The sequence below is a fragment of the Fundulus heteroclitus genome, chromosome 7, assembly GCF_011125445.2.
Source record: "Fundulus heteroclitus isolate FHET01 chromosome 7, MU-UCD_Fhet_4.1, whole genome shotgun sequence".
Lineage (NCBI taxonomy): Eukaryota > Metazoa > Chordata > Actinopteri > Cyprinodontiformes > Fundulidae > Fundulus > Fundulus heteroclitus.
Genome location: NC_046367.1, coordinates 2,538,678 through 2,564,322, shown reverse-complemented (window position 1 = coordinate 2,564,322; position 25,645 = coordinate 2,538,678). Strand labels below are relative to the sequence as shown.

Genomic DNA, 25,645 nt, shown 5'->3' with positions numbered 1-25,645 from the left:
TGGGAGATTCTTTCACATGGTCCCCATGAGGAGCGGAAGAGCAGGTAAGATTGACTTGCGCATATGCAGTTTTTCAATAATGGTCTTGGATGTTTTTTTACCAACATTTCCATTTCCGTTGTAGATGCAGATATCTGTAGGCAGGAAGGATCTCCTCTGGCTCAAGACACTCTGTTGTCGTACAACAATCTGGTGAATAGGAGGCCAAGGGTTCTCTGTGATCTTTTTATGAAGAATTCTTTGTGAAATCCTTCCAAGAGGTTTTAAAGTAAGGTGACCAAATTTCTCTAATGAAAACCAGGGACGACGACCCAGTCATCGCTTTTTTAACATCATGGCCAGGGGACTACAGATGAAAAATAGCCTTCAGCTAATTCTGGCTTTTTTTAAGTCATGAATTGTCATGTCATTTGTTTTATTAAACTGCACTGTCCCTTATCAAATAAATCAATCAAACCAAAACCCCGCAGAATTTCTGCCTGGTTGGTTTTTGTCTCATCAGCAACCCCAGCGGGGTGGGGAAGGCACGCTTTGCTCAGCTCTTCTACTCTATTCTACTGCGTCGGGCAGCAGGACCGGGTAAATACCTCTTGTAGCACTAAACCTTTTTACTCCATCATGATACACTGAAATCAGGGACATTCCCAGGGACAGGACATCAAAAACGGGGACGTCTGGTCACCCTGTTCTAAAGGAGTCCACTGAACAGAGCCGACCTTCTTTATAATGTATTCATGATACATACAATTTATAAATCCATTGCAGTGTTTTTTGGCAATAGATTGCACGGCTGAGACGGTGTGTCATGACAGTCCATGTCCCACAAGCACATTGACTAGTCTGACATCTTGTTTATATTGTAAGAATCTTTAATGTTGCTGTTTGTTGATATTCTCATTAAGCAGTGGGACAAAAGTAAAAGTAACAATCCAAATGCTAGCAGTTTTCAGGGTTTCTAGACATCATGTAGGATTTATCGTTACAATTAAATAAGTTATTTTAAGGAATAGAACTAGGATAACAGTAAACGGTACGACATTTGTCCATCCCTAACGCACAAACACACATTTAGTGTCATCCAATGAATAGATTTACAAAGTTAACAGTTCACCATGAACATATATATGGATTTGTAGTTGCAGATTTCTTTAGGGAATCAACTCTTTTCCTTACCATCTTACTGGAAGCAGGTGTATTTGGGCTGCTTTTAGTCTTACAGTAGAGTGGTGTTGGAACAGCAGCTTTTCTCTGAAAGGTGATAAAATCTGACTCCAACAGTCTGGAAACATCCTTCTTGTTTGATTTTTTTAGGCTTTGTGGAGTGCATGGCTCATAGGCATCCTGTAAAACGAAGCAATGAAATGACATAACTCCTTCCATGCTTTTTATAATGTTACTGATGCAGGGAAGATCTCAGTGTGGAAGAGAATCTCCTGATAAACTGTCTTCAGCAGAAGCGCAAGTCATTTTTACACCTACAGTTTGTTTGTGTTGGTCTGGAACAGGTATTGAGCTTGTTAACTTAGAACTTTGAGTGGTTCAGTTTCTCTTCACAAAAAGAAAATTCCAAGTGAATCCAAAGCTGTCACTAAAAACAATGTCGTAATGTTGAATCTGTCTATTGGTCAGATGTGGGGCGAGACAACCAAATAGAAATATAAGAAGTAGATGTGTGCTGAGTTAGTAGAAAACACACAATATTGTTTTCTAAAGAATAATGTGTAAAGTTATACGGTGTATGAGAGGGAGGGGGTAGGGTCATAGAAGTATTTTCTTATGTATAATTTCTATTCAAACAAATTAAGTGAAAATGTTTTATGGTGTATGTGTGTGAAAGTAAATATGTTTGAAATAGATAATCAGTTTCTTGGTACTATTACATGCAAAAATTACTTAAATGCATACTGAATGATTATGAGAAGACATCTTGAAAGTTGCATAAGGCTTTATGTTTTATGAAAAAAATCATTGTTTATTAGTTTGTTAATGCTCCCCGTATCCCACAATGCAACAGAAATCTGACTATGGCAAGGCGTTTAGCCATTCAATGTGACTTTGAAAACAAAGTAACAAAGCAGCTAAGGTCAGATGTAGACGGAGAATGATAACGTGAGCATTAATTTTACATCGATTTGCAAGTTACCTTCTGTTTTTAATCTAAGATCTGTTGGTTCCTCTAGTTATCAGCATTTGACACAAAATAAGAACACTGCACATGATAAATCATCACAGGACAGTGACGCATCATAATAGCAGCTTCAATAGAGCTACAAGGCCAAGCAGGTGATCTCAACTTGTCTTAGGAGACGGGTTCTGGACCAGAGAGAAAAGCCGGTACCATGCACTAAAAACATCTTTAAATTCAGACATCAGCTGGGAATCACTTCTGATCGTACATACTCACATTGTTCAGGTTGGTTTTCTTGGTCATGCTCTTTGCTTCTGTGATGTTGCTGATTGGCGTTTTTCCTTCCAACTCATCTGCCTCAAACTCAAACTCCACAGGGATCTTCCTCCTCTTCTTAGCTGCTTTGCCATTAGACCCCATCATCTCAGCTTCCACTAATGGCTGCTCTGAATCTGCACAGCTGACTCCAAGCTCATTCAACTGGCCATCTGCCAAATTTGAAGTCTTTCTGTTTTGCTGCATTTTTCCAGCATTCAACTGAGGGCTTTCTGACACATTTGTCTGGTTTTCTCCCTTCTGATTGGTTTTCCTTTTTACTGGTGTCTGAGTGCACACCCCTGCAGCTACGGACCCAGCGATTGTCTCATTGATTTTGTTCTGGTCAGTGGTCAATTCCCGCTTTTCCCTTTGCTTTCTAATGTTATGTTGCGCCCCAGAAATGATTTTGCCATTAGTGTATCTTGGGCCAGCCCTGCCTGTGTCAGCCACGACCTTCTGCTCTTTGATTTTCTGAATCTTCTTCTTGTGCATCTTCTTGACTAAACCTGTAATGTCAGGTATCTTCTTAGTATTGGGGGTTAGATCATCATCTAATGCATCATCAGAGCCTGCCGGTGAGATCCCCGTTATGCACACATCATTCACCAGCAGGTCACATCCAAGCTTGGCCTCAGCCTTCTGATACTGCTGCTTGTTTTTGGCAGGACTTGGAGCAGTAGGTTCAGCCAATGCTACACAACATATTCCTCCTGGTGCCTCACTGCTCAAAGCCAGGATCCCCGTTTCAGCTTTCAGGCCCTTCTTCGACTTCTTCTTCCTAGTGTCTTGAGCTGGTACTTCAAAAGATGTTCCAGATGTAGCAGAGGTGAGCTGTTGCTCCTCTCTCTCTGTTGCCACAGGTCCAGATACTCTTTCCTCTTTTAATTGGTTCTTCTCACCAGTGGTGCAGCAGGACTCTGCTTGGAGCCTTCTTCCAACTAAAGGCTGGAGCTGTGCTGGCTCTGTGGCACCCTCATGAATCGCTGCTTTCTTCTTCTTCTTCTTCTTTTCATTATTAACAGGTATATCTAGAGGTTCTGTGTTGCTGCTTTGCCCGTTAACTGCCTCGATTTTCTTCCCTGAAAAAGCAAAAACACAATTTGTTTATGGCCTGAATGTCGAAGTGAAAAGCATTGCAAAGTTAGTAGAATCTAGGGCTAGGCGATTCGGACCAACAATAATATCTCAATATTTTTAAGCTGAATGCTGACAAGTATCTCAATATGGTTTTTGTTTCATAAAGTTATTATAAAAAGGTATCTCAAAGCTTTATCCATTTTTTTTATACCAAAATAATTGTAGATAAATATGAGAACAGCTGAAAAATAACCTACAGAATACATAAAAGTATTATGATGCAACATAAATCTTGATATAAACAATATAGTCGCATCTTATCTCAATATATCAATATTTTTAAAATCTCAATATGTTGCCCAGCTCTACTAGAATCTCAATAAAAAATTGGTTTTGGTTTTCACTTTGACATGAAGTCACCACGTTGAAGTAGCATGCCTCTAATCTGGTCATCTGATTCTTAACATTGCATCACAATGCTCTTGATCAAAATTGCCTGCTCACACTAAATACTGATCAGACCTACACCTTAAGAAACACGAAGCTAGTAGGATATATTGATAAATTTTTTTTCTCAGCCTGTGATGATTCTGAAAAGGTTGGAAGGAGATATCAGGGAACTGGATGCTCTCAGTGAGGTTAAGGAATTGGCAGTGTCTCAAGAAGCTCCCAACTTGTTCTAAAGACTTCCCGGAAAGTCTTGAGGTGCCCCCTGTTGCTGTCTGATGGATGTAAACATGATGTCCTAGAGATGTTCTGTTGCTCTTAGGACAGGGGAACATGGAGGCCAGTCAATGGCATCAAATCCACATCCTCCAGGAACTGGCTACCCTCTTGGCACAAGAGGCCACTAGGAACCCAGTCAACTGGCAGAGGATCTAACAACAGGTTCAAGGATTTCATCCTCATACAGTGTTTCCCATACATTGACTGTACTTGCGCCCCCCCAAAAAAACAACACATTTTGGAAACGTATTGATTTGTCACAAGAAATATAAGTGATAGGAGTGCCCGACTGTGAAAGATAAAACATTCGCAGACAGTCCCCACAGTGCGTACAAGCAGACCAGGCTGCAGAAACAAGTTAAAGGGGGGCCTTCAGGGGTGCACACTTTTTCAACAAACATTTTATTTGCTTCAGGCTGAGCAGTGGGTCTGTGGCCCCTCCTACAGTTGTTAAATTTTTTTTTTTAAATAAAATACCAACAGTCTAAAAAATGTGTTGCCAATTGTACTTATTTTGTACACATTGGGCTGGAAAAATAGCTTTGGGTGGGTTGTTAAAATTTAGGCTGCTTTTCACAACATTTAGTTATTTTGTTTTAGCAAGAATGAAAATAAAAGAAAATATCAGAATAGTGGTCATTGTGCGGCAGAAAAGTAAAAAACACATCTTGCACTAATCTATTAGTTAATTTATTATGAAATGTGTGGAATCTGTGGATATACTCAATAATTAATAGTCTCTGGTTAATCAAGTGTCACTATTAAGTGGTCAATGTCAAATGTAAACGCCTCAAATAGGTTTAGATCTACTGATCAACTTTAAAAAAGGTGCATAGCCACGGTATTTGACTTAAAATGTTTACGTCAGTAGCTCATTCTGGTTGCATAAAATGTTTTTATGAAAGATTATCACCTCCTGCTGGCATATCAATTGTTATTTTGGTGTTTTATGCTTTTTTTAGCTCAATTTGTTAGTAAATAAAGCTTTCCCTGTTTATGGGGGATATGATCTCAAGAAGGAATAACTTTCCGATTGCTCAGATGTGGCCGCAGAGTTGACTGACAAGAGTAACTTCTGATACGAGTCTCTTAAAGTTGCTGTAGATGGGTGCATTCCATTGTCGGTTGGTCTTCGATCACACTGAACTGCTTCTTTACTGCGAGGCATTGCAGGGGGACAGGCTCGGTCCAGCATTATTTAATACTGTTTTAGTAATTAAGCAAGCTGCAATAGGGGGTTTTCACTGACGTCACTGGCCAACTTCCGGTCCGCCATATTGGGTGGTACACTTCCTTATCTCTAGTTGTCGTACACGTATTATCGTATCGCGAATGGATAAGTACGCCAGCACGCTAGAGCGACCAGATAAGGACGTATATCTGAGGAAATGTTCCGTGATCGACCATATGGACCCCTATGCCCTCCACGGTGCCTTGTTTAGCCGTAATCCAGATGATTGGCCAAATGTAGAGCACGGCGACATAGTGCATTACCTGGTGTTCGGTGCACACTCTTGAGGAAATGAGAGCTTACAAGGGTCTAGAGGCTCACAACCAGTTCACATCTGGTTATGTACATCAAGGAAATCGCCATCATAAGTGGACGGGTGAGTTTTAATAAGATGGTAAAAATGTAAACAATCCGACGCAAATGTGTCGCATGCTTCTGCGGTGGCTGACGGCCGGCGGTGCGCGAAGGCGCTTGGCTGCAGGGCTGATCGACGCCGCTCGTGGCTTTAATTATTTAAGCAGAACAATGACCAGTGCAAAATTAAGTTGTATTTACCGTATTGGCGCCGGTAGGAGCTGCAGATCATAAAGCCAGCAAACAGTGGGAACACAGCAACTCGTTCAAAGGTAAGCTGCGCTCAGACGGGCTCTGGCACATGCTAACCGTTAGCGCTAACAACCACTCACGCATGTAATGTACTTTTAACTAGCTGCTATGTGTTTCAAAGGTTTAGAACACACTCATTGACATCGGGATACTGTGGAAAGTTATGTTCGGTCGACTTACAGCCGCGATCCAAGCGAGCCGACGACTCTTTGTTATCTCTGACAGTTGTTCTCCATGGTTGCGCCTCCAGGCAGGAAAGCGGTGGAAAATTATTTTGTTTCTATGTTTTTCCCATGGCGATCACGTGTTGCGCTGTTACAGCCCACAATACAGCAACGGTTTACCATGGTTGAAATCAAGTTAAGGTGAAATTAATCAAATTAAAACACGGCTGAGAGAGGGAGTACAGTACACGGTAGTCATAGGCAGTAGAGGCGGCGGAGGCAGTCAACATGGCAGCCGCGAAAAGTAATAAGTCATAACGCCCAAGCCCTATTATTAATATATTCTTCTTACATGTTTTAAATACTTAACAGTTAATTACCTGTGACAAAGTGAGCACCACAGACTCTGGCGTATTCCAGCTTAACACTGTCCAAATCGGACCTGGATATCCGTGTCTGCCATAGGTGACGGCGATGTTCAGAGAGCTGTTTTGTTTTTTTTTACACTGATTCACTATTACGGCTGGTAGGCGATAGAAAGAGCGTTGATCTCCACCTACACGGGCCGTGCAACCAACCATTAAACACGTTTTCCCCATTGTTCACTTCCAATACTGCCTAAGGCATCATACAATGCAGGTCAACGGTGCGAAACGACTGCCACCTAATATGGCGGACGCGCTGAGTAGTCACGTGAGCGTGACGTCAGCTGAAAACCCCCTATTATGATAATTCTGTGATACTGCCTGCAGATGGCGGCACATCTGTTTATATCTGGTCATCGCGCCCGGCTCTGGGGCTATTTTTCACACACCACTTCCGTTAAAATTGTAAATAAACATGAAAAGCTTTATCTACTAACAAACAAAACAAAAACAAAGCATGAAACACCAAAATTACAACTAATAAGCCAGCAGGACGAGGCAGTCTTTCATAAAACCTTTGTATGCAACCAGTAAGCTAATGACATATGACATATTTACAACAAGCATCCGTCCTCATGATGTTTTGATGATCCTTTTTGTGGATAAATATGGGCCCAGCGCGGGGCGCGAATAGCAGAAATAAACAGACATGGCGCCATCTAGCAACCGTATTGCAAAACTATCACAATGCCAGTTAGCTTAATTATTAAATAAAAATTAAATAATGCTGGACCCAGCCGGACTGTCTGAAATGGTTTGCAGTAAAGCGGCAGCTTGGCGTGATTGAAGACCAACCGTTATTAGTTAAATGAAATGATCTAACACCAACTTTAACAGCTTCAAATCAGAACATTTACTCATGCCAGTCAACTCTGGGCCAAGGCAGGTTTGACGTCCGCTTCAGTGAACACCAACAGTCATACTGCATTTCCCAGCCTAACTTTTCCCTCTTAGAATCCTATTTTTTGTTCACCATTTCTTTCACTAGATCATGCAACATTGTTAATTGTTTCGCCTGGAGATCCTAATACCCGTTAGCCGCTTTCGTTATTTCAACCCCTGCTGTGCATGCCCTAGTGTTTCAAATCGGAACAACACACAAAACAGATAAATGCCCCACCACCCGTTGGAGATTGTTGCACCGGTTGCCAAGACAAGACGAGGACGTTACACAGCTAAATTCACGATGACTACTATTGAGCCAAAGTAAGTTATTGAATAAACAAGACCAACAGCCCGCCATTGACAACAGCCTATGCTTTCTTTTCAATGGTATTTTGCTGCTGTGACCGTAGGGCTGGACAATAATTCAATAACAATATATATCGATCGATAGACGTGTGGCGTGATAGGAAAAAACAGGGTCGATAAAACTTCGATATAGACAGTTTTCCTTCCTCCCTTCATCATATTAATTGATGCTACAGTCACTACTTCCTCTCGACCAATCGTAATCGCGGACCCAGGCACGCCGTCACAAAGTGCCGCCCTCTAAAATCACAACAAAGAGCATGTGAATATGTTGCAGCAAGGAGCGGTGGAGGAAACTGTCCCAAAATGGGGTTTTACTAGTTCGCCAGTCTGACAGAAATAAACCACAGTGATTTGTAAAATTTGCAAGGCAACCAACTTGTTTCATCACGTTAGCCGCTCACACCTGCAGCAGACCGAGCTGTTTTAGCCCCGCGCCGCTCCGCGTCTTTGTAGGAATCTTACGGAGCTTCTTCCAAAACAAAGCAGGTATAGCAGCTAAACTGGGCTCCCTTCTTTGTGATAAAAGGAAAAAGCATCCAAGCGGCATAAGGACATCACGCATGCAGTAACATGCTTCATAGTGATGGATATTCTGCTGCTGTCTGCAGTTGAAAAATCTGGCTTCAAACAATTACTTACCACTCTTGATCCGCGATATAAAAGTTCCAGGACGCAAGTTTTTCTCTAACAGCGCTCCCTAAATTGTGCAACTAGTGCCGGGAATCAGTGCAAAATGAGCTGCAATCTGGGCCTTCCCACGCCACAACCTCGGACCTCAACCCTGCATCAGCCTCTCAATTAACTATATAGAAAGACAATGGAACCTGAGCAGTAACTAGTGTACTATTACCACCTAAATAGGCTATTTTATTTATTTGGTATATTTATTTTGGTCATTTTACTGGTCACTTTAGTTTATTCTTTGTCAGTATTTAATAACATAACTCGGGTCTCTTAAGTTATTTTTCTTAAGAATAACAAAAATTCTGTTATGGTTAAAAAAGTAGGTTAAATAAAGATTTAATTGGAATTCTGCGTTTGTGTTCGTTATTAAAATTAAATCATTTAGCAATATCATAAAATGTCCAGGCAGAGCTGCACATAAAACATGGTTTTAAATATTTTCAGTAATTATCAATATCGATCAATATCCAATATTTTTATCGATAAGCTTTTTTTCTATGTCGTCCAGCCCTATGTGAACGTGGCCAAATACACTTCCAACCGACCCCACTGAACTTTTACTTCCACAAGATAGGTATGTGATGTTGTATTCTGTTCTTTTTCTGCTCGACTTCCATGTTTGCTGCCCTTTTGCCAAAATGAAACACCAAATGTTACCTCTGTTTTGGGAACCCTGGGAACTCTCTGGGAAGTAAACAAGGGCTACACTCTGAATTTAAGTAGTTCTGGACCGTACCTCTAGATTTGAAAAGTCAACAACTTTACTAAGACATTGTTGATAGAGATTGATGGTTCATAGGGAATGTTACTTCCATTCTGGGTAGCAAATGAGAATGATTTAAGTTAATTTTACAGTAAATTTCTTACTTATTGCCCCTTTACACTCTAAAAGAGAAGAGGCCTGCCTGACATGCAAGGGTAGATCATTCCACAACTTTGGAGTCACTACAGCGAAGGCATGGTCTCTTACCATACTAAGATTAAAGGGTGTTCCATAATTTTTTTTGGAGCAGCACATGTAGTATGCTGGTGAAGATTCTCAGTCATCCAGATCATGGTCATTCCAAAAAAGTGAAAAAAAAAAAAAAAAAAAAAAAAAAAAAAAAGTCCAGTTTTGTTTTAAGTTTGAAGATGCCAGTTTGTAGCCAATCTTTACATGGAAAAAAGAGCTTTGGGAACCTTCAGAGGAACACCACCAAGCTAGTGGCTTAGACATGTGGATGACACATCTGTCAAAATCCAGTTAAAAGAAGTAGAAGCTTTCACAATTCGGTGGACAACAACATCAAGTTTACCAGAGACAACGCCAACGACAACAAGCTACCTTTGCTGGAATGTTTGGTGAGCATGGAAGGAGATGGAAACCTCAACATTGAAATGTATAGGAAACCCACTCACACAGACCAATTCCTTCTTTTTGTCCTACACCACCCACTGGAGCACAAACTTTCGGTCAACAGAACCTTACAACACCGGGCAGAGCATGTCCCTACTAAAAAAGAAGGGAAGCACAAAGAACAGAAACACATCAGAGATGCCCTCCAAACCTGTGGGTACCCAAACTGGGCTTTAGTCGAGTCAGCAAGAAAATCCAAAAGACCCACTGCAGAACATAAGGATGAGAAGAATAAACGCAAAAACATTGTCATCCCATATGTTGCTGGAGTCTCTGAAAAACTCAGGAGGATTTTCTCCAAACACAAAATCCCAGTACATTTCAAACCAAACAGGACCCTCAGACAGAGGCTGGTGCATCCCAAGGACAAAACCCCCAAACCTCAGATGAGCGGAGTGGTGTATGCAGTTCAGTCAGTGAGGAATGTTCTGATCTTTATATTGGAGAAACCAAACAACCTCTCCACAGACGCATGGCTCAACACAGGAGAGCTACCTCCTCAAGACAATACTCTGCTGTCCACCTACACCTTAATTACAAAGGACACCCTTTAAAGACCAAAATGTTCACATTTTGGACAAAGAAGACAGATGGTTTGAAAGGGGTGTGAAGGAAGCCATCTAGGTAAAGAGAGAAAAACTAACCTTAAACAGAGGAGGTGGACTTAGGTTCTAACTCTCAAAAACGTACAACACTGCAATAGGGTTGATTCCTCCTAATTATCACCTCAATCCTCACCTCCATACGGGTGATCAAAACATCGCTCTTGTAAGCCAGGCCAATAACGACCCTAACGACTCCTCGTTACAGAGGTTTGGACCAGTTTCGAGCTAAACTTGCAGGGCAACAATTACCTTAACGACTCCCCATTACTAACGGGGAGGACCTGTTTCTGTTGAATTTGCATGTCATCTAAGCCAAAACTAGGCCTTTGTTGGGCAGTAGTATAAAGCTTGGAACTCCACACTACTCCAGAGTTTTTGAATCGAGAAAGCTTTCTGGATAAGAAGCGAAACGTCTTCAAACTTCGGGGAAAAAAGTCCAGGGTTTTTTTTCTCAGCATTCATCTATTTGTTTTATTGAACCTAAAAGCTGCTGAGATTTCAAGCGTATGAAAGACTTTATGAGACTGAACTGTAGTGTGAAGCGCTTTGGAGGTCGTCAAGACTAGTTTAAGCGCTATACAAGTACAAGCTATTTACCATTTACTTGTAAAAGTTCATATATCTTTAAAACAGAGAAACTGACCTATGTCAGCTTTGCTCTTCTTCCCTGCTGGTTTCCCCTCCTCTTCATCCTTGTGAGCTGGTCTCTTCATCCTTTTCCTGCTGCCAAACATATCATCATCCTCGTCGGTGGAAACCTCCTCTGGATATTCATCCTGTGGAAAGATGCCTGATAGGGGAAGCCAGGGATGACACAGTTTGAGCATAGACAGCAACGTTCAGAGAACCATATACGGGATGCAAACAGAAGGACATGCTTCTTACCTTCACTGAGATTACGCAGGCTGCGAGGGAACAGAGAATGGAGGAAAAAGAAACCAGTATCATTAGAGACCATTTTAAATCTATATAAATGCAAGTAACAGGAAGAGTAACAGAATAAAATAAAGTTTTACATGTTTTTTTAAGAACAGGCTTGTGGGCACCACATGTGGTCCTCGGGGGCTACTTGGTGCCCCAGGGCACCATGTTGGTGACCCCTGTTCTAAAGGCTGCTGTAAATTGTTTATGTTCATTATAATGGGATCCTGCAGAAAGTGTCAGAGATAAGAGTGTTTTTCCTGCTTAAGCATTGAACAATACAGTCTGGCCCCTCCCTAACATTTTTCTGTGCACTGGCAGTAAGCTGGTCCAAAGGACGCTTCTGTATGTTGCTCTCCCTCAAGAAAAACTAGCTCAGCTGTTTGGAGATATTTCCAAACAGCTGAAATATCCCAATGCGCGGAATATGATAAAGTGTGGCGTTAAAAGCCTGGGCTGCATGGCTCATATACTGCAGCTAGCAGTGCACGATGGAGTTTTAAGCGAAACAACTCTGACTATTGCTCTAGGAAGGAAAATAGTGGGACATTTTCGCCACTCAGCTTGCCACCACTCAGTTGAAAGGTATACAAAAAGAGTTAGGTCTAAACACTGAGATGCTACAACAAGATGTTTGGACCAGATGGGACAGTACGTTGTATATGATGAAAACTGTACTGGATCAGAAGCGTGCACTGGGTGTGTATGGAGCAGATCATGAGCTGCCAGGCTGTTTAAGCACATAGTGGGGCCTCACTGAAAACATGACAGTGCTTCCCACCCCATTTGAACAATTGAAGGAGATAAGCTCACAACTTGCTACCGCTTCAGACGTGATTCCACCTGTTGTGGCACTGAAGGATTTGTTGAATAAGGTAGCTGACAGACAGTGGGGTGCGCACAGCAAAGGCTGCACACAAGTGATTTGGAAGAGTTTTTTTTTTTCCGAACCACCTTACTACTTGGCAACAATCCTTGACTTGAGGCACGAGGACAGTTATTTTGACCCAGTCACCAAACGGCAGTCAGTGTGCTTCAGAGGAAGTCGATAAAATGACACCAGTCACAGAAGAACCACAAGACAAGAGGAAAAGGCCAAACCAAAAAGCTGAACAACAGTCGCTGCTTGACATGCATGATAAAATCCTGGAGAACCCGATAATGGAAGAGGAGGGAGCCTTGACAAGCCACAAAGGTGTACAGGTATGTTGTTATAATCTGTATTTTATTCAAATAATCAAGGCTGTTAATGTCTGTTTGCAATGGCCTGTTAATTGTCTATTGTTAATAAAAAATGTTTAACAAAGCTCTTAAGGAAGAGAGGATAACGTTGCAAAGTCTAGACTGTAGTTAATTGGTCACACAGTGATGCACTTGTCTACTTTCCTGTAGGTGCATGGCTATATGAGTCCCCAATCCCCAGAAATGAAACCCCTCAGCAGTACTGAACAAGCAACATAGTTTGCTTTCTTCCCTTTTAGCTTTATGTACAAGTGTAGACAGTGAATGGCTCTTTTTTGCTGCATCACGTATTGTTGATGAAAAGAGAAACAGGATTCAGTGTGAGAAAGTAGAAACGCTTCTATTTGTTTAAAAAAAAAAAAATCTTCCTTTGCTCATAAAGGAAGCCTAGACTATAACCCACATTCACCTAGAATGTTTGGGACACTTATTTTTAGCACAAGTTTTGTGTAGGAAATTGTGCAAAGGCTATCATGTCTTTTGTGTTAGTTATTTGTACTACAAATAGGAACACATCACACCAGTATTGGCAGCTCTGCACTGTTTACCAGTCCAGTATAGAATCCAGTTTAATATTCTTGCTTTTACTTTTAGAGCCCTACATGGTCTAGTTCCTCTCTACATTTCTGAGCTGTTACAGCACTGTAGTTCGACCCATAGTCTGAGGTCATTGGGCCAAACTTTGTTAGTGGTCCCACACACTTATTTTAAAACCAGAGGGGATCGCTCATTCCAGGCAGTGGCGCAGAGGCTGTGGAAGGTTTTTCCTTCTTTTTTATGCTGTATGAATTCTGTTGATTCTTTTACAAAGCAACTTAAGACGCTGCTATTTAAGCAGGCTTTTAATTAGATGTGTATTCTTTTTATGGTTTTGTTTGTTTCCATCTTGTTTTATAATGTTTATGTATTGCATTGTATACTGTTTTTTGTATTTGTATTTTACTGTGAAGCATTTGTAATTTTTATCTGTGAAAAGTGCTATATAAATAAATTTTACAAATATTTTGGTTTAACAATTTTATAGCAGGGTCTTAAGATTCATTTGCATTTTTATGTTCGCCGGCCTGTGGAAGCACTGTTTCAGCATTGGGACATTTAGGTTCTTGAATATTTACTAATTATAGTGCAAGTGGGAAAATGTGCACTAACAATGAGGATAGACTGATATTTCTGAGTTCTGGGTAAAACATGTTTGTTACCATGTTACCTTAAACCAGAAAAGTGAGTTTTCACTCTTCTCTCGTTTCTTTATGCTAGATATTTAGATTTATGATCCAAACTTACTCCCAGTAGTTTTGTCAGATTAGGGAGCAGTGGCGGCTGGCCCATAGGGGGCGCTCGGGCGCTGCCCTCCCTAGATGTGGAGGGGAAAAGTCATAATATATATAGATTTTAAAAGTATTATCAATGTCAGTTTTACTTAATAGTATGTGGCTACATGTAATATGAATCATTAAAACACTTCTACCAATTCTCTCGTTCAACAGTGCATTTCCACTGAGAACGTATCATTTCTCTCATTCAAAGAGCCCCTAAAGTGTAGCCAAATAACCAATTAAATAATGTTGCTAGGGAAAATTAAGAAATATTTGGCCAATCAGCATCGCCAAAATTAATGGCTTTGAGGCTCCTGGAATTTTCGCCCCTGCTACAGTGATAGGTGATGTAGCTAGTAGTCAGTCAGGCAATGAGGTAGAGATTATGGTGGCGACGACAGTTCAACTTGAAGAGCAGCGTTCACGCAATTCAGTGAGATCTTTACTGAGTTACCCGTTTGCAAGAAGGACGATGGTGGAAAAAAATCCATGTAAAGGAGCTGGGGCCTGACAAGCCCGAAATAAATGTAACGCAGCAAACAGAGGTAAAAGCTAAATCCTACAACCGCACTTTTAAAAAGTGACCGAGTGATTTGATGGTCTCTCTCTCTCTGATAGACACACATTTTGTCATGTGGTGAGTAAGTTTGAATGTTAAGCTATTTGTTTTTAAGAGAGTGAAAGGATTTTGGAAGGTACTGTGAAAATTGTAGCATGTACATAATTTTGTCAGCTGATGATTTTTTTCATATTTTGAAATTCTGTTCTGTTTCTGTTCTGTTGTGAAACCCATTGTGTCATTGTGAAACCGTTTGGCTGATGATAATGACAGTACAGTATGGTGTATGCCTACTATGTGTGTTTGGTGACAGTGAATTGAGTGTTGTTTTTCATACTGTTCTTTTCCAAAATAAGAACTAATATAGCTGTAAAAGGTTAACTGTATCGGTAAACTGCTGATTCTGGGAAGGGAATTAAATGCTTATTGTGGAATTGTAGTAATCTTCCGACTTAATTTGAATGCATGTACTGGGTTAGGCAAGGAAATCTATTGGCCAGCCCCACCAAGATTTTTTATCACTATCCACCACTGTTAGGGAGGTAAGTTGTATACACTTGTTAAGAATTGAAATGGTAAAAGTAACACTTATCTTGGCTGTGCAATCTTATTTTCAAGTTACACTCGGTATCAGCGAGTACCAACAAATAAGGCACCGATACCATTTTGATGTTTGTATGTCACTTGAATGCAGCCTTCTCTCTCCTGACTAGTATTATACATGTTATACAAGTTCATGAAAGTTGCACTATTTTGGCATTTGACAGCCAAAACTCAGGGTTTAAAAAAGATTATTAAATTTCACGAATGTTGCACTATTTTGGTCTTTGAGAGCCAAAAGTTTACTTAACTATTGTCATCCATTTGAGGTAGGCAATAAAAAGTTCTACTACCCTAAGTAGTATGCAGTTCTTCATACACACACACACACACACACACACACACACCCCAATTTCAAACAGATGGTATCGGCCAATACTGCACAGCCAGGTATTGGGGCCAAAAAATGGCATCGGTGCAACACTAATATCGGTGCATCCCTAGTTTAGGTGACTGGATTTGAAGAGATGGCAGACAGTGACCCGGCTCTGACTCAAAATAAAAATGATAAGACAAGTTGCCACAAATACAACAAATGGTTTGTAAACTATGGAAAAGGGCTGGCCCCATAACAGGGCCCTGTTAATCAAATTATTGTCAAGAATAGTTCATATTAAAATACACCTGTAAAGAAAATGTAAGCTTAATATTTAAACGGCAAACAACAACCCCCATTCAACAAAAAAGTATTCTAAGACAGCTGGGGAAGGGGGTACACAAAAAAAGACCAATCTATGAAATAAATCTCTAAATATCCAGCTAACAACAAAACATGGCTTGGTTGGTTTAATGTTTTCCAAGTTGGGTACTGCTAAAAACTGGAACAGAAATACTTGCACTTTAATTGACTGCTTTGGTTTGTATTATGAGATTCTACTCACGCTTTGATGATTTTATAGAGTTTCTGTCGGTTGTGTCCAGGTGTGCTGCTCCGACTTGCCGCCTCAAACAGCTTGTCTGCCAGAGCAGCATAGTCAAACTAAAAAATAAGAAGAAAAGAACACCAACACACAATAAGATCAACCATTTACTGGGAGTCATATTAGATGAAAGTGTTTGTTCACATCACTGAACCTGGAGGATAAACCAGTTTCATTAGGGTGACTTTAAGTTAGTGGTTAAAAATCCACACTGTAATTATCAGTATTTTAAATGTGATCTCTGGCAACCCTTCTAGACAAGTAGGAGGAATTTATTTAGTTTGGATGCTTTAGCTTTTGTATGCAAATGTGTTGCAGATCTGTTTTAAGTCTTCAAATGGTTCTTAAATGTACGTCACTATTCAACCCAAAAAAAAAAAAAAAAAAAAACACCTGATAGAAATAGTGATGCCAGAGAATATGACACAATCATTTTTATTTTACAGAGACAATGTACATTTCATTGACCTGAAAGGAAAATGCAAGAAATGCTCATTTTCAGCTGTAGACCCCGGGCATGTTGATGTTAACTGTAACAGTTTACAGAAATGGTGAAAATGAGAAGTGGAACAAAGTAGGGCCAGACGATAATTCAATAACAATATATATCCACCGATAGTCGTGGGATAGAAAAAATAAGGGGCAATAAAATAGAAAAACAGTTTTCCTTTATTTTGCATCCCCCCAGCTATACAAATTTACACATAAACATCTAACTTATGTTAGAAGCAGACGGCATTAATCTGTCGGGCCGGTGAGATAAATCCAACTTTCTGAGTGGGAGAGCTAAGAGGCAGTTCTGACTGTGTTCAGGGGTCCTGCCAAAGTTATCCTCGGAAAGTATTCTTACCTTCTATACCCATAGCTCAGCGCCGCAATACTGACTTTCAAATCTAAGGTGTTTCTTTCCTATTTTCCTTAACAATTTTCCTCAAATTTATCCAAATTCCCCGGCCCGTGCGTCACTTCCCATGGGTGCCATTGTTTTCCAGTTGAAATCTTGAGAGTACTGTTTTCTCGTGATATTTTACTGCAAGACTTGCTTCTCGATCGTTTGTTCTGTGACACGTTTAAATTAAGCGCTGTTGTTGGTGGAAATCTGACCACACACAAACCTTTAAAGAGCCATTCTTCCTGACAAAGGAAATGAGACGAATCATGACAAAATGCAAGCGCTACATGAAGCCCGACGGCCAGAGAGCGATCTCTGCAGTTTTTGTTGCTTCGTGTAGCTGATGATGAGCGGCCAGAAAAAGGTTCCAATGGCCTGTCTGGGGAGGGGGGCAAGCCCAAGTCCAACGTCACGGACTGAGCTGCTTCTTTTTGTTATTTCCGGCAGACTAAACTCTACCCGGCGCACTACTGCCTTTCACTGGATGAAATGATGATGTACACTACTCAGATTCTTAAATTAAGCCGTGTACCAAAAATAAAATTCACGGACAGAGCTGGTTGGACTGGTCACCCCAAACGGGTATGTGTGAGTAAGAATAAACAGAGCAGTAGTTTGTTAGACCATATGAAGGTAAACAATTTAAATTTCTGAGGAGAACATTGTGAAGTATAGTTTCTGTATCAAAAGTCTTTTTACTACTACAGGAGTCACTGAATTTTACAATTTGAGAACACCGCATTATTCAACCAAAGTATCTTGGGGTGACCGCAACTGGATGAGGTCAAATTCTTATCAAATGGTAAATCTGTCCGACCTGTTTGGATGTTTTCATTTTGGTGAGAGGCCACAGAGTGCGATGACATCACTGCAGGAGCTAGAAAGAAAATAAGGTAGATTTCCTTTTTTTTTAAATCTCTAGGGCAGGGGTCACTAATTAAAAATAAGCGGGGTCCGAAAAAGGAAAATCAACAACCAGTAAAGGTCCGGAGACATTTTTAATTATAATCTGTTACTTTAAACAGCATTTAACAGTGAAATAAAATGCAGGTGTTTATGCATCCACCTTATACATTGACTTTTTAAATAAAATGAAATAAAAATATGTTTTTCTATTTTAAAATCTAAAGTTCTTTTTGAAATACAGAACAACAATCTTTCAGTTTGGTATATAGACAATTTCCTGACTTTCACATCTTTTATGAAACACCTGAAGTGACCATTTTTTTTACCTTTCTTTTTTATCGCCTAATGAGAGAAATGGACTTTAGGCTGCCCTGCAATGGACCTTAACCTGGGTTTGAATGGCGACAAAGCCATTCTCAAGCACATATCAAGGTGCTCATTCGTACTGTGCCTTTAAAATCGGCTATTTTCTCCGTACGTATGGCTGAAGCAAGCGGATATTTTTGAGAAAATGAGCTTTGCCTTATTTCGCAAGTGAATTCATTGCCGCTAAATGTTGCTGCTTTTAATGAGAACAACTGTCTCGGAACAAATGAGACAGGTTATTTTGCTCCCACCTGGCAAGACGAACAGGTACTCGTCAGTCCATTCTTCTATGAAGACTTGTTTTTTGTGTCTACTTTCTCAATTTTTGAGCACGCCATTTCACTTTTCTTTCAGCAGTTCACCACGCTTCTTTCAGCAGTGCACTCTTTCTCTGCTGTCTTTTACTCTTCGTCTTCTCCTTCTATCCCACCGCTCGGCTTGCCACAGGTTTGCCGCTCTGTGTCTAAAAGTAGCTAAACAGCAGCAACCCTGAGTGACTCAGCTCATTGGCTAATTTGCATCATGTGCAGCCTGGTGCCGGACGCTCCGGAGGTTTATACCATATTAACAGGCGAAGCGGCGTAAGTGAAATTTAGACAACATGCAGTAATTTAGAAATATTTCAAATCGAGTTGGGTTCGGATTAGCCAGCAGGTGGGTCCGGATCCGGACCCCGGTCCGCTAATCCGTGACCTCTGCTCTAGGGGCTGTGATGTCAGATTCTACAGGAGCAGAACTTTTGTAACTTTTAAGGGCAGAGGAACATTTCAGGATAGGGTTTCTGACAAATGAGTGTGCGGTCGGCTTCGGGTTAAAGCCTTTATACATTATTAATCAAAAGTAAGTTGTTTCTGTAACAACTTAGTTTTGATAAGGATGACCCCAGTCGTGGGTGGATATATTGGGTTTAAAATGGTACCGTATGGGTCTCTTATAGGCACTTTAAAATACACTTATCCATAGTATGAAAGTACATCAAGGGTGTAAAACAAACAAAAAAATAAAATAAGGTACTGTAATAATTATGTGACGTAGCAGAACTAAAAGAGGCGCAGCATTGTGTAACTCATGGTTATTTTGCTGTTAGTATGTATATTTTTTAAATTTTAAATTGCTTGAAAAAAAACATGTTTTTTGTTGAGTACTGAAATTTCCCATGCACTTTGAATGCACCACACTTATACAGTAGAGATGCTCACAGCTCCTCCCTGCTCAGAGCTGGCGTGCCTTTCTTTCACGGCATCTGTCTGCACACAGCGAGGTAACTTATAAAACATTCACCCTGGGCCGAATGCATAAAATATCTTGTTGAAACGTGATTTTGATAATTATATTTGTATTGTATATGCGCAAGATGTTGTGGGAGTTTAGCCCTGTAACCTCTTGAGGATGATTCAATGTGTTTTTGTTGAAGAATCTCCTGGTGAGTCTTGTGAATCCGTGAACAGAATAGTTTTTTTTAGATGGAAAACTAGTCAGGATATGATGTTTTGTAGGAAATAGGATTTTATTCGCTGCTCATTTTTTTTAAAGCATTAGCACAGTGAGAAGTAGGCCAACACACCCACATGTGCTAATCTAAAAAAGAAATGCACTTGTAAGCTAGCTGCACCATGTGCGTGGTGTTGCTGTAGACCCCTGACAAGGTCTTAATGTAAAATTAGCCTTTCACAAGTCTCCTGGATTGGATTCTTGTTCAGATACAAATATTGATTATTTGCCATAATAACTTTGTACACAATGAAGAACAAAAGATTGAAACTAATAATTTTACTTTGTTTTATGTATATTCTTTTTGTTTTCTGTACAAATGTGATCAAAACAATTTAATTTAGGGCGATTACATGATTTATTTTCCAATTGAAGTAATTGCAAGGGATATCATTTGCGCGCGCAGACTGCCATTACACTCGCAGGACTTATGGCATGCTTAAAACGCCATACGGATCTGTCAGCCGTATGTGCAGGTCTGCAAGGAGACTTCATGTCATTGCATGAGCTCAGCTCAGCTCTCTGATGTATTCCACCGTAATGTCATAACTGCTTTAACAGGCTTTCAATTCATTCAGTCATAGAATAAAGGGAATGACAGAGAGAAAGACGTTTACCTGTAGAACTGGTCCAATGTCTTCATCTGGCAGTTCAGTGTCAGAGACCTCAAAGTGAAGCAGCTCATCCTCACTCTCTTCTTTTTTCAAATTACTCCCTACGAGCAAAATGTCCAGGTGGTACAATTCACTTTAGTAGAACTGGAGGCAGGGTTAGAAGTATGTGCTGCTTTTTGTGAGGATGTACCACTGATTTGCTTACCAGCTCTGTTCTTACTGGCAGCTTTTTTATCTTCTTCCTGTTTGTCATCGCCTTCCTCAGATTCCTGCCCCGAATCTGAGCCTGAGACTTCTGCTTTTTTCACCTCCTTCATCAAATCCTCCACAGCAAAAGGAGCCTGGTCAATGATGGTGCTGAAAAAGCTTTTGCAGATGGCACTAAAAACTGTTTGGCTGGAAAGAAAAACAAGATAAAAGCTGTCAGGGAAACCGGATGAAGACTGAACAAAGCTGGCAGGATGTTTTCTAGACTGAGCTTGCATCAGTGTGACACACTGGTAATCTACACCTCATGTTCCCTTGTGTAAAGAGGCTTTAAAGAGGCTTCCTCAGAAACTTTCCAGCGCATATGCAGCAGATACCATTAACTGACCGAGATGGTACTGTAAGTTACTGACGGTTGTACAGGAATTGAATGACTGTTTCACTGGGCTGTTTTGAAATGAATCAGATTCTTTTTATCTGGAAATGAATGTGATCGGTTTGTTTAATTAAGTGCATTGAGATGACATTTGTTGTTAATTGGTGCAATACACACTGCTCAAAAAAAATAAAGGGCACACTAAAAATAACATCCTAGATCTGAATGAATAAAACATTCTTATTAAATACTTTTTTTCCTTACATAGTTGAATATACTGACAACAAAATCACAAAAATCAATGGAATTCAAATTTATTAACCCATGGAGGTCTGGATTTGGAGCCACACTCAAAATTAAAGTGGAACACACTACAGGCGGTTCCAGCTTTGATGTAATGTCCTTAAAACAAGTCAAAATGAGGCTCAGTAGCTAATGTGGCCTCCCCGTGCCTGTATGACCTCCCTACAATGGCTGGGCATGCTCCTGATGAGGTGGTGGAGGATCTGAGGAATCTCATTCCAGTCCTGGACTAACGCATCCGCCAACTTCTGGACAGTCTGTGGTGCAACGTGGTGTTGGTCACTAGAGCGAGACAAGATGTCCCAGAAGTGCTCAACTGGATTCAGGTCTGGGGAACGGGCGGGCTGGTCCATAGCATCAACACCTTCGTCTTGCAGGAACTGCTGACACACTCCAGCCACATGAGGTCTTATATTAAGAGGAATCCAGGGCCAACCACACCAGCATATGCTCTTACAATGGGTCTGAGGATCTCATCTCTGTACCTAATGGCTGTCAGACTACCTCTGGCAAGCACATGGAGGGCTGTGCAGCTCCCCAAAGAAATGCCACCCCACCCTATTACCGACCCACTGCCAAACCGGTCATGCTGGAGGATGGTAGAGTCAGCAGAACGGTCTCCACGGCGTCTCCAGACTCTGTCATGTCTGTCACATGTGCTCAGAGTGAACCTGCTTTTATCTGGGAAAGGCACAGGGCGCCAGTGACGAATTTGCCAATCTTAGTGTTCTCTGTAAAATGTCAAACGTCCTGCATGGTGTTGGGCCGTAAGCATAACCCCCACCTGTGGGGCCCTCATGCCACCCTAATGCAGCCTGTTTCTGATTGTTCGAGCAGACACATGCATATTTGTGGCCTCCTGGAGGTCATTCTGCAGGCCACTGGCAGTGCTTCTCCTGTTACTCCTTGCACAAAGGTAGAGGTAGCGGTCCTGCTGCAGGGTTGTTGCCCTCCTACGGCCTGCTCCACGTCTCCTGGTAGCGCCTCCATGCTCTGGACACTACGCTGACAGACACAGCAAACCTTCTTGCCACAGCTCGCATTGATGTGCCATCCTGGATGAGCTGCACTACCTGAGCCACTTGTGTGGGTTGTAGACTCCATGTCATGCTACCACTAGAGTGAAAGCACTGCCAGTATTTAAAAGTGACCACCACCTGCAGAACCACTGCTTTATTGGGGGTGTTTCGCTGATGGCCTAGTTTCCACTTGGTGTCTATTCCATCTACACAGCAGCAGCTGAAACTGATTGTCAGTCAGTGTTGCTTCTTAAGTGAACAGTTCGATTTCACTGAAGTGTGATTGAGTTAGAATTACATTGTGTTGTTTAAGAGTTCCCTTTATGTATTATTATTATTTAACAAAACAAGGTGACACCATCAGTGTGTAACCACATGAGCCTTTCTCGCAGATTCAGATTTTAAAATGTTTTTTTTTTGCCATGAATCTCAAAACATCTCTTTCCGGCATGCTGTTATGTTGCTTTTTACACAGTCTTAATTAGAGGTGAAAGCAGCCGATAGAAACTTCCGCTCCTTCTTAACATGTAAGCGCAGAAGCTGCTTTTGGCTCAGTCTTCTTCAACACTATTCTGGACATATTGTGCCAGGGCTCAATGGTCAAGTGCCAAATTCAAGCTGCAGCCTAAGAAACTCCAGTTGTTTCTTCCTGGGATCTCTCAGAAACCAGTAATAAGGATTGCTGGTGGGATTTTTTTTTTTTTACTGATAAAAAAACAAAAAAACAAATACAAGATTGCACACAGTTCTAAGCTAAGGAACCCCATTCTTCATCCTGAGCAGGTACAGGAAAACTTACTTCTTCGTTTTGGCTGCTTTCCTGCAGAATGGTTCGACAAAAGTTAGGTTCTGATCAGCTGTGAGCTGCAAAACAAAACAGAGTCATTTGTAAATAAAATTTGGAACAACCAGTGCACATTTAATTTCTAAACTAGATACTCAGTGATTAAAGCCTGGATAATTATATATATAAATATATATATTTGCGTCCGCCATTGTGTTCGCCTTTTGCCTACCAGTCCGGCGCACATGCGCGAAAAACCCGCATCAAAACAATAACAATGAACTGGTCTATAAGATCATACAAAAGGGGGGGGGGGGGGATGATCAACACCTCAGGATTTGTGTGAGCTAGGGTAGGTGACCCCAACAGATTAATGTGGCTCCCCATACAGGTTCCCCTGCATGGGGAGCCACATTCAGCTGGAAGAGCGGATCCTTTTACCATAATTTCTTTCTCCTTTTACATTGTTATATTTTGAGAGCTGTCTGCCTAGTTTCCTACTGTGACTGGAAAATTTCAAAGTAACTTCTATGTTTGACATTCTGTGTAAATTCAAATAGTTTGCTCATTAAACCTCGTTAAAAACCTAAGGTTTTCTGTAGACATCATAATCTGCCAGATACAGATAGTGATGAGGTTCTCCCTGAAATTCATAGGTCCAAGGTCTGAAGACTAGCATACGCATCAGTCAACACCAATGGTCATATTTTATTTCCCAGTGGCATTCCTGACTTTTCTCTCTTAGAATTTAATTTTTTTTGTTTTGCATCCCCCCCCCCATTAGATCTTGGAACATTCTTCATTGTTTCGCCTAGAGATGCTTATAGCTGCTTCCTTGTTTTAACCCCTGCTGCACATGCGCAGTATGTGCTTCCGATAAAAATTATTTATTAATTATAGATTGACACAAAAAACTTTATTCACAAAATTGCCCAAAAACAATGAATAAAACACCAAAGCAACAACTAATACACCAGCAGGAAGTAATAATCTTTCATTAAAATTTTGTATGCAACCAGAGTGAGCTACTGATGTATAAATAAATAAACAAAGTCACATAACGTGGCTTTGCACCTATAAGTAAGAGAAAAAAGTAATGGCAAATACAACATGACTCGCCCTAAATGGAGTCCAGTGCGGTATTATTTCTGCACTGTTCAATGACAACAAGGATGCAAAATGCTCTTTATGCGGTTCAGTTTATAAAAGGGGCTGGGCAATATGGCTTGAAAATAAAATCTCAGATTTTATTATGCAAAATCTGATTACAAATTTCCCCCTCCTTTTCACAAAATTATAATTTTTTTTTTTACAAACTTCCTTTTACCTCAAGCATTTTGTCTGGGAGTTGACCTGAAATTAAAAAAAACTTAGTACAACCTGCCATTGTAAACAATAAAAATATAACAATATTTGCTGCTAGTGGTATTACACAATACGCTAAGAACAGGCTTCACTCCACTTCTGTAATTTCAAACCAACTTAAAAAAAAAATATGTAAATGAATATATTAAAATGTCTCGTCTTATGGTAACGTGTCTTCTTTACAATATTTTGACAGTATATTTTCCTAAACATATATTCAGCATTGCTTTTCTCTTCGTGGAAGCCTAATGACTGCATTGGGAAAATAATATTTTCTTAATAAAAATCTAAACATTTTTTAATTGCAAATTCATATTAATTGATTAAATGGATTTATCATCCAGCCCTTATATAAACACTCAAACTCCTTAAGATGTCAGCTAAATAGCTCCCATTCAGCCGGCTTCTTGGCGGCGCAGAGTCAACTTCTCAACCAAAACTCACTATTGCTCTCACAGTGCAGGAATGTGATAAACGTGGAGGGCATTACGCAAAAATAATAAATAAATAAATGATATAAAAAGACATGATGTCAAAAACTCAGGTGATGGTGAGAGCTTTAGTGGGGATTATTAGTGTTTCACATATTTTATTCTATGGACAACTCTATTCAGTAACCTAATAGGTTCCAGTTTTGCTATATCTTATAAATATGTCAAAAAAAATTTTTGCATTTAATACAAGTCACACAAACTGGTAAATTATAATGGTGTCTCTTAAAATTCTGCATATTATAAAACAATAGCCCTTTTTGTTATGAAAATACACTCTTAAAACAAGATAAAACTTGGGTTTTAAAGAAAATGGCCACTTTTTAATTTATTGTCAGTTGATTAATTGATCATTAATTGATAACTTGCATCCCTAGTTCAATGAGAAGTTTAGACTACTTCACACTGAAAGAACTCTGGTTAGCCATCATGTTATGGATTATGAGATTACAGAGGCTGGGGCCTTTGAAGAGCAGTTACCAGGGAAACAGCAGATAACACACAAAGCCAAGGTCGTCACCAAGAGGTGTTTTTGACCCTGCATAAAACATTCGGAATCGAGAATCGAAAGGGACCAGAATCGATTCGACAAATCAGAATCAAATTCCACCAATGCCCAACCCTTTAAAAACCTTAAAAGAACAATAACTAATACTGAC

At 40.4% G+C, this 25,645-nt stretch overlaps 1 protein-coding gene across 2 annotated transcripts in view; it reads right to left on the bottom strand.

The window, feature by feature from the left end:
* The window catches only part of LOC105922342 (ribosomal RNA processing protein 1 homolog B), a 55,930-nt gene that overhangs the window by 13,134 nt on the left and 17,151 nt on the right, over positions 1–25,645 (bottom strand). The window contains exons 7-14 of one of the 2 annotated variants that reach the window (XM_012858235.3): positions 23,146–23,210; positions 20,647–20,837; positions 20,445–20,542; positions 16,134–16,231; positions 11,500–11,519; positions 11,258–11,404; positions 2,405–3,525; positions 1,174–1,341 (exon numbers count right to left, since the gene is read on the bottom strand). In XM_012858235.3, coding sequence (XP_012713689.2) covers positions 1,174–1,341; positions 2,405–3,525; positions 11,258–11,404; positions 11,500–11,519; positions 16,134–16,231; positions 20,445–20,542; positions 20,647–20,837; positions 23,146–23,210 — 1,908 coding nt within the window. The remainder of the gene's footprint in view (positions 1–1,173; positions 1,342–2,404; positions 3,526–11,257; positions 11,405–11,499; positions 11,520–16,133; positions 16,232–20,444; positions 20,543–20,646; positions 20,838–23,145; positions 23,211–25,645) is intronic. The other variant, XM_021313992.2, reaches the window with a different exon arrangement.